The sequence below is a fragment of the Oryza glaberrima genome, chromosome 7 (assembly GCF_000147395.1).
Source record: "Oryza glaberrima chromosome 7, OglaRS2, whole genome shotgun sequence".
Taxonomy (NCBI): domain Eukaryota; kingdom Viridiplantae; phylum Streptophyta; class Magnoliopsida; order Poales; family Poaceae; genus Oryza; species Oryza glaberrima.
In genome coordinates, this window is record NC_068332.1 from 7,055,677 (window position 1) to 7,063,250 (window position 7,574).

Genomic DNA, 7,574 nt, shown 5'->3' on the forward strand with positions numbered 1-7,574 from the left:
ATCGTTCCGAGGGCGTTTCGGTATCCAGGTGGTGTGGGCCCGGGCCGCCAGCCCTCTGCTTCCAGGTTTTTTTTTTCTTCTTCTCTTTCGTAAAAAGAGAAAGATTTATCTCTTTTTCTTTTCTTTTTGGTATTTTGTTAGTCACACTTCGTTTCTTTTTTGGCCTTTTTCTTTTGGCTGCTTTGCCATGTGTCACTGCATCTTTTTTTTTCCTTCTCTGTGTAGCAATGCTTGTGTTTCATTGTTCAGTTGGGTTGCTTGTTGTCTCTATTTGAGCAAAGTTGCAGGCTATCTTAAGATTTGGTGACAAAAGGGGAAATTCGAGGTATGGCTTTTGTTACTGTAGCAGTGTTTTGTAAGTAAGGAACATGAATGAAATTTCAAGAGGAAGTTTCTTTGTAGTTTTGGATTTCAATTAAAAGAAAAGGCAATGCTCTTGGCTCATTTCCTGGTAAGGCTCATACGGGAAAGGGCAAGCAAGACTATGGTCGGCACTGTTCCATGCAAATTTATTGAAGCTCATGATAGAAAATAGGAAAATGTTTAGAAAAATGAGGTGTGACTTTTGTGAGTATAACTCTTATAAGCAACATTTGGTATGTAAAGTACATAAATGAAATTTCGCACAAAATGTTGTTGTAATTTATGCAACACATAACACACAATGCATAAGAAATACTCCTATATCACAGATAATCAGATAATGATAACTTGATTTCCTCATTCATTAATTTCAATGTTTTTCTAGTTCTCCATGAGCAAGTTTTCGTTGAATGAATAAAATGTTTTCGGTAAGATATTGCACCTCTAAAATTGAAGAAAATTCACTGCATGTTTTCGATACAGAAGAAAAATAGTAAGAAAAATCATATTTATAGATCAAATGATTCTAAAAAGATCAGAAACAAAACTGTGGTCTTCTTTCGGACAACAGGCATGGGACCTTGTCCTATTTCTTTCTGGTGCTATAAACTATATCCTCTCTCTGTCTGTGCATACGAGCGTGCACACGCCTTCGTTTTCTCGTGTAAAAATACTATTTTCATATCTGAAAGCTCAAATGGATTAAGAGAGAGAAGAGAACATCTTCTGAATATGTAGATGATCAAACACGGAGAAGCCCATTTTGGAGCATATTATTAGTTTAATTTGAGTGCAGCAGGCGGCCGGCAGAGTCAGTTAAATCATTCCATTAGATTGCTGTTATACTTCCTCAACCTGTAAACCAAAGTTACAGAAATTGTCATTCCATACTAACAGGTTTATGACTCAGGAAATAATGGAGCACGGTTGCTAAAAGCAAGTAGCAGTCCAGAATCTGGTTGCTAGTGTAATTGCTGATTTTTTTAAAAAAAATAAAAATGCAAGATCGATTTCCATCCAGATTTATTGTAGGTTGCTGGATCAACCATGAGTATGATGGAGATAAATAATTGAAAATGTGTTTTTACACTTAGTTACAAAGTGTAAACCTATTAGCACAGAGTTAATCACAAATGTGAATACCTATTCTACAAAGGCCAAAGGATGTTAATTTCTTTTGTATTATGAAAATGTTATCGATGGGATATAACTATTAAAGGACCTTGAGCAAAACTTGAAGACATTGCAAGAGATACGCTTCACATGGTTTATACAACATGCATGCTTGACATTTACTTTGTTACTGATGACCAAATGCTAATTAGCAGCCAGCGAAATCAAAGAGGGATCTGAATGATCTTAACTATATTAAATGTGAAGTCCTTTCTGCGTAACTGTATTAAAATGCAAGTATTTTGACGGCTATGTTTGCAGGATAAAATAGTTTATCATGAAGAACAGAATCAAACATGAAGTTAAATATATGACCTGTGGAAGATTCATTAACTCCATAACAGCCTTCTTTGGGGTTAGTTCATTGTCAATTATCCGTGCTACTGCTGTCAAGACTGGCATTTTTACATGATACTTCTGAGCCAATGCGATGACAGCCCCAGCAGTTGATACACCTTCAGCGACCTGTACAGTGAGATGAATATATTAAAACTATGTATGGTGGCAATATTCATGCAAAAGTTGATTCAATAGCAGGAATGCTTCAGACCTGATTCATAGAATTCATGATTTCGTCAAGTTTTTCACCAGAACCAAGATGCAGTCCCACATTTCTATTTCGTGAAAGATTGACAAAACATGTAAGCATGATGTCACCTGAGCCAGATAAGCCAGAAAGGGTTGTTGGCTTTGCTCCCATCTTCGGATTGTTTGGGGGAAAAAAAAGGAATCAGTTAACTTCGTAAGTTGATCCTTCAAAGATCAAATTCAGATGATAAAAGTATCTCACACCTTTGTTGCTAACCATCGTATTTCTGAACAGCCTTGAGCAACAAGGGCCGCCATACAGTTATTTCCAAGATGCATGCCTTCTACTATACCTGCTGCTATTGCAAGAACATTCTTAAGTGCACCAGCAATTTCTACACCTGTAACATCACTGAAGCATCACAAGTCACATTCAAGTATTCTTTCTCATGAATGCATAGCTAAATTCAATGTACGTCATTTTTACTAAACTAAGTGATACCATGTTGCTTGTCTGAATTCCTAAATTATTACTCCCTCCGTTTCATAATGTAAGTCAATCTAGCATTTCCCACATCCATATGGATGTTAGTGAATCTAGACACATATATATATCTAGATTCATTAATATCCATATGGATGTGGGAAATGCTAGAATGACTTACATTATGAAACGGAGGAAGTACAGAACAGAAGATACAGTTCTTGGTCTACATAAAAGAATTCTCGGCTACATAGTGATCAGCATTTATATATGGCCAATGGTTAGTAATATTTACTTTGACGTGCTTATCCTCAAATTCGGTGAGGCCAACAGCTGCTGAACAGCAGCTGCCAACTTTTTGTCCTTCGATGCCACCACCATAGCTGCCATGTAAAGTTGAATAACTATGAGGTTTCTTCCTTCATTGTAAATAAAGACGTTCCATGTTCTTTATAGAAAGTGCCAGAGCTGGGCATTCTCACAATTACTAAAGACAAGCAAAACAGAAAGAAAAAAAAACATGAAGTGGTGCCAATTAACATTGCATCCCAAACAAGCAAGAGGGAGCATGACATAGAGAAGATTAAACTTGTCAAGAAATGATCTTACTAAACCTGTTGGCAATTTGTTCATCAGTTCGACTGCAAAAGAAGGTCCTGACAGAACAATAAACGGTTGGCGAGGATTCCCCAGCGCTTGAGGGATGATTTGAGACATCGTCCGAAGGGTGTTAAGTTCCAGCCCTTTGCTAAGCGAAATGAACGGCAACTTCGGATCAACATGTGTTGAAATACCCTCGAGAAATGATGAACTGAACTGCCACAAAAAGAAACCTCAAGAGTCACAAGAGGGAAGGGAACCCCCATTGCACTGAACAGTGATTTGTAATGAACTGTTCTGAATACCTGAACTGGGACAGCATGGAAGCAGAAATCAGCTCCTGCTAAAGCATCACTAGCACTAGTTGTTGCAGTGATATTTTCTGGTAACCTGTGGTCTGGTAAATATTTACTGAGACAAATTGAAGAAGCTGAAAGTTAGCTTCAGCAAGAAATCTAATCACCAGAATTAGAATGATAAGATATTATTTCTCAAATGAATCAAAGAAATGGTGGGGGGCAATGAGAGATTGGAGCTGTACCCACCAGTTGATATGGCTGTGGTTGATGGATCGGCAGACGAGGTCGTCCCGGAGCAGCATGGAGACCTCGAGGTCGGCCTTCTTGGCCGCCACCTGCGCCGCCATGGCCGTCCCGAACGAGCCCCCTCCGAGCACCACCACCTTGCGCGTCGTCTCGACCACGTCGCTCCGGTTCCGCCGCCGCCAGGACCGGGACCACCGGACAAGCTTCTCCCACGCTTTCCGCACCACGCGGCGCCGCTCCTTCCCTCCTCCTCCGCCTCCTCCACCGCCCCGCGGGGCCGACGCCGCCGCCTCCTCACCGGCGTCGGCCTTCTCCGCCGCAGCCACCGACAGGGCGCCGTCGGAAGGGCCGGAGAATACGAGGGAGAGACGGTGGCGCGTCGGTGAGTGGACGGCGACGGCGAGGCGGCGGCGCGGGGTGGGCGTGTGGGGGAGGAAGGTGGCGGCGGCGGCGGCGGCCATGGATCGGAGTCGGAGAAGGAGAAGTTTGCGCGGCTCGGGAGATTTGCTATCTTATCCGTTCCCGCCTTTCCCTCTCTTGAGATTTCATCGAGATTCGGGCTAAGCGGGGAAGATATCAGTTCACAAATTCGCTCGAATTTCATGGAATTTCGTTGCCGAAAATTCGGATATCACCAAACCGTTCGGTTTGAGTCAAATTTCAAAATTAATGTCATTGGGGTTCTCGTTTAAGCCCGAAACAACGCAGGTCTCCACGCAAACAGTTTGATTTGTGTCGAAATTCAAATGATTTTCGAGATCACTGGGGCTGGCCGCTCGCATTTTGGCTCAAAACGGGAAAACTGTAACCCCTAGAAGATCGAAATCCAAAGACAATTCGATAAATTAGTCGCATGGTGTATCAAATTGTCTTTGGAGAAATAAAATCGTCTTTGCCAACGTTCTTGTTTCCATGAAAATCGTAAATATTTCTCATCTCAGCGTGATCACGCAGAGTCCTGCTTTAGTTGTCCAAACATGGTACACCTATTCACAGTTGGCGAAAATTTCCTTGATGTAATATCACATACCATGCAAACCTCATCGAACAACAATACCAAACTGAAAATAATGGGCAAACAGATCCTCAGCTCATGATGATTTCGGATAAATAAACAGCTGATACAGCACAGTAACATAAAGTTCAGAGGTCCAAATTGCTCATATCACCTTGGCTCACACCACAAAAATTTTCTTATCTCCTAGCAAGCCACAGAACCAAGCAAAATTTTAAGGAAAGTACACAATGTCAAGCACAAGTTCTGGATATCGGGATCGCTATATCTAGTGAGACTTGACATAGTCCTGGACTATGTTGAGGCCCTCTGACTCCTCACCGAAGTCCTGGTAAATGAGGAAGAACAAGCAAACATTACCAAATGCCAAACATGGCAAAACGATGTTTGAAGTAGTATGGTGGGTAATCAATTATCTACCTTGACAACGACGCAGGAGCAGCCTACGACCTTCCTCGCCTTGCCCTCAGAATCAATCTTGCAAAGCTGCAAACAACGTTTGTTGTGATATTGTTAAATCAGATGAACAAGAGTTACATACAACTGTAATCAGAAGATATGCAGAAAGGAGAGGTGCAGAACAATATCAACAACAAAATAAAATTAAAATTTTGATAAAGGACTACAAAATTAAATAGCACATTTTACACTGAGCTGGTAAAACTGTAGTCAATATCAGAAGACTAAATCAAAAAATCTTATCCAGCAGCCTAGACATCAGATTAACACAGTATAACAATTGACAAGGTACAACTAATAGAAGAGTAATGTATCTCACCCCTGCCCACTCGCCAAGAGTTTTAGCACTAGGCACGGTAACGAGGTGAACATTGTGCTCAGCACAGAGTGCCTTGACCAACTTGACATAATCAGGCTGGTCACAGTCCTCAGCAAGCACGCAAAGCTGAGCGGCATGCTTCTCAATGGCCTTGGCCGCCTCACGGAGCCCCTTCACGAGCCCATCATGAGCGCTTGACTTCTTCATCACGAGCTGCAGAGCAGTCATCAGGTCCATCGGCTCTCCAAGAACCGGGGCAGGTGGGGCCTCAACTGGAGTCTCTTCCCTGCATGGATGCTTAATCTTAGTAAACAAGGTAGCAACATGTTTTCCTTTTAGTTTTGTTCTACTGGAAATGCTCTTTAGATAATTGAGTTCCAAGTAGTTTGACAATATATGGTGCTGCACTCTCAAAATAGTTGAGTAAACATAAGCAACATAAGCTAAAGTCACATTTCCCACTGTATATATAGCCATGATGTGCACAAAGCTAGGTTTTTCCGAATTCAAGCAAAACAAAACAATTCGAGGACAAATGTAGAAAAGAAAACTAATAATATGCCCCCACTCAGCCAGAAAAACTCGGTTAACGAACAAAAACTAATTCAGAAAGCATTTAAGCCTTCTTTCTATCTGGCCGTATGTTCTATCTACTTAATGTTACCATGTACACCCTCCGTCCAAAAAAAAACAACTTCTGGAAATGAATCTGGACAAGCACATGTCTAGATTCGTCCCCAGAAGTTTGGTCTTTTTCTGAGTATGAACCAGAAATCTGCTTGCAAAACTATATTACAGGCATAACTAAAGAATTCCTAAAGCATAAATTTCAATCCCATCCATGGCAGATAACGCTTTCGCTAAAATACGAGCCACATGAGCATGACAGCTTTCCAATCGCACAACATTACAGACAAGCTGAAGACTCGAAGGGTTCTTGAATCAAGAAGTCAAAACAAGCCGCAACCCTCACAATTCCATAACAAAAAACAGAACACGAACAGCAAGGGCATGATCCCGCAAAACCGCTAGGAGCACAACCCATTTCTCAGACGCCATCCATCAGCAGCCAGACCAACAGAAAAAAATATATCAACTATGAAGCGAGCGGGGTCGCACAGATTTCGGTGCGGGGGGAAACTTACGCCATGTCTCCTGCGCTCGAAAGACCCGAGGGGCCGACTGCGACGACGACGGGGGGATCTGCAGAAACGAAAGAGAAATGCAATTAGAAGCAAATCGGGAGGGAAGCAGATGCGAGGAAGAAGAACGAGGGGAAGGGCAGCGCCGCCACCTTGGGGAGAGCGGCGGCGGCGGAGGAGGAGGAGGGTTAGGGTTTTCGCGAGGAGGACAGGTGGGGAAGAGGCGGGTGGGAGAATGGTGGGGTTTATATGGCTCTCTCCTGTCGGGCCTAGATGGGCCTTGATCTCCCGCTTCTGGGCTTCACTAGGAATAAGTTCACTTTCACTCCCTTAACTAGTGACCGGATCTGATTTATATCCCTGAACCACAATACCCGATATCTTATCCCCCAACTATTAAAACAGGTGCAATTTAACTCCCTCGAGGTCTTGGAGGGCGTTTTCGCTGACGTGACCCCTATGTGGCAGTGTTGACATGGTCTTCGTTTCATATGGTGTTAATGTGACGCTTATGTGGCATTCGAATTAAAAAAATATATGTGAACCCATTTATCATGAACACAAAAAATATTAAGCGCCATAGTATGGACGTGTCTCGACCCCGCGTCGCCCATGCGCGGGCTGCTGGGAGGGAAAGCCTAGCGCCGCCGCCTCCCCTCTCTCCTCCTCTCCCTCTCCTCGCCACCGCTGGAGAACCGAGCGGCCGGCCGGGATGGCGGCGCGCGAGGTCAAATCTCGGTGGCGCCCCCGTCTCTGCGCGTGGAAGGCGGGCTGGCTGGCGCACGGAGCGGAGGTTGACGACGCGGCGTGGAGGCGTCGTATCCGGCGCCACCACGGCCAGATCCGGTCCCCCCGCAGGTGGATCTGGTACCTCCACGCGCGGATCTGACCGGTTCAAGCCGCTCGAGCAGCGACGAAGGGGGGCGGAGGCAGCGACGTTTGGTGG

The 7,574-nt window shown here is 43.8% G+C and overlaps 2 protein-coding genes across 2 annotated transcripts; both read right to left on the minus strand.

Annotated features, from left to right (window-relative positions):
- Window positions 1-351: 351 nt before the first annotated feature.
- Window positions 352-4,230, minus strand: LOC127779277 (glycerol-3-phosphate dehydrogenase [NAD(+)], chloroplastic). Its single transcript, XM_052306007.1, has 8 exons — window positions 3,694-4,230; window positions 3,454-3,559; window positions 3,163-3,364; window positions 2,844-2,931; window positions 2,329-2,476; window positions 2,087-2,236; window positions 1,852-2,001; window positions 352-1,218 (listed from the first exon to the last, which is right to left on the minus strand). Exons 1-8 carry the CDS (start codon window positions 4,152-4,154, stop codon window positions 1,204-1,206), a joined length of 1,320 nt encoding a protein of 439 aa, XP_052161967.1. The 5' UTR covers window positions 4,155-4,230; the 3' UTR covers window positions 352-1,203.
- Window positions 4,231-4,779: 549 nt separating this feature from the next.
- LOC127779279 (40S ribosomal protein S12) lies at window positions 4,780-6,849 on the minus strand. Its single transcript, XM_052306010.1, has 5 exons — window positions 6,781-6,849; window positions 6,632-6,689; window positions 5,487-5,772; window positions 5,129-5,194; window positions 4,780-5,036 (listed from the first exon to the last, which is right to left on the minus strand). Exons 2-5 carry the CDS (start codon window positions 6,634-6,636, stop codon window positions 4,977-4,979), a joined length of 417 nt encoding a protein of 138 aa, XP_052161970.1. The 5' UTR covers window positions 6,637-6,689; window positions 6,781-6,849; the 3' UTR covers window positions 4,780-4,976.
- Window positions 6,850-7,574: the final 725 nt, after the last annotated feature.

What these genes read in the sequence shown, in the direction of transcription:
- LOC127779277 (XM_052306007.1), bottom strand. Translation starts at nt 4,154, where the DNA reads ATGGCCGCCGCCGCCGCCGCCACCTTCCTCCCCCACACGCCCACCCCG. An exon ending in TACGATGGTTAGCAACAAAG is followed by an intron (nt 2,237 to 2,328) that starts GTGTGAGATACT and finishes AACAATCCGAAG; the next exon opens with ATGGGAGCAAAGCCAACAAC. An exon ending in TCATGAATTCTATGAATCAG is followed by an intron (nt 2,002 to 2,086) that starts GTCTGAAGCATT and finishes CTCACTGTACAG; the next exon opens with GTCGCTGAAGGTGTATCAAC.
- LOC127779279 (XM_052306010.1), bottom strand. An exon ending in CTCTTGGCGAGTGGGCAGGG is followed by an intron (nt 5,195 to 5,486) that starts GTGAGATACATT and finishes CGTTGTTTGCAG; the next exon opens with CTTTGCAAGATTGATTCTGA. An exon ending in GCTCCTGCGTCGTTGTCAAG is followed by an intron (nt 5,037 to 5,128) that starts GTAGATAATTGA and finishes CTCATTTACCAG; the next exon opens with GACTTCGGTGAGGAGTCAGA.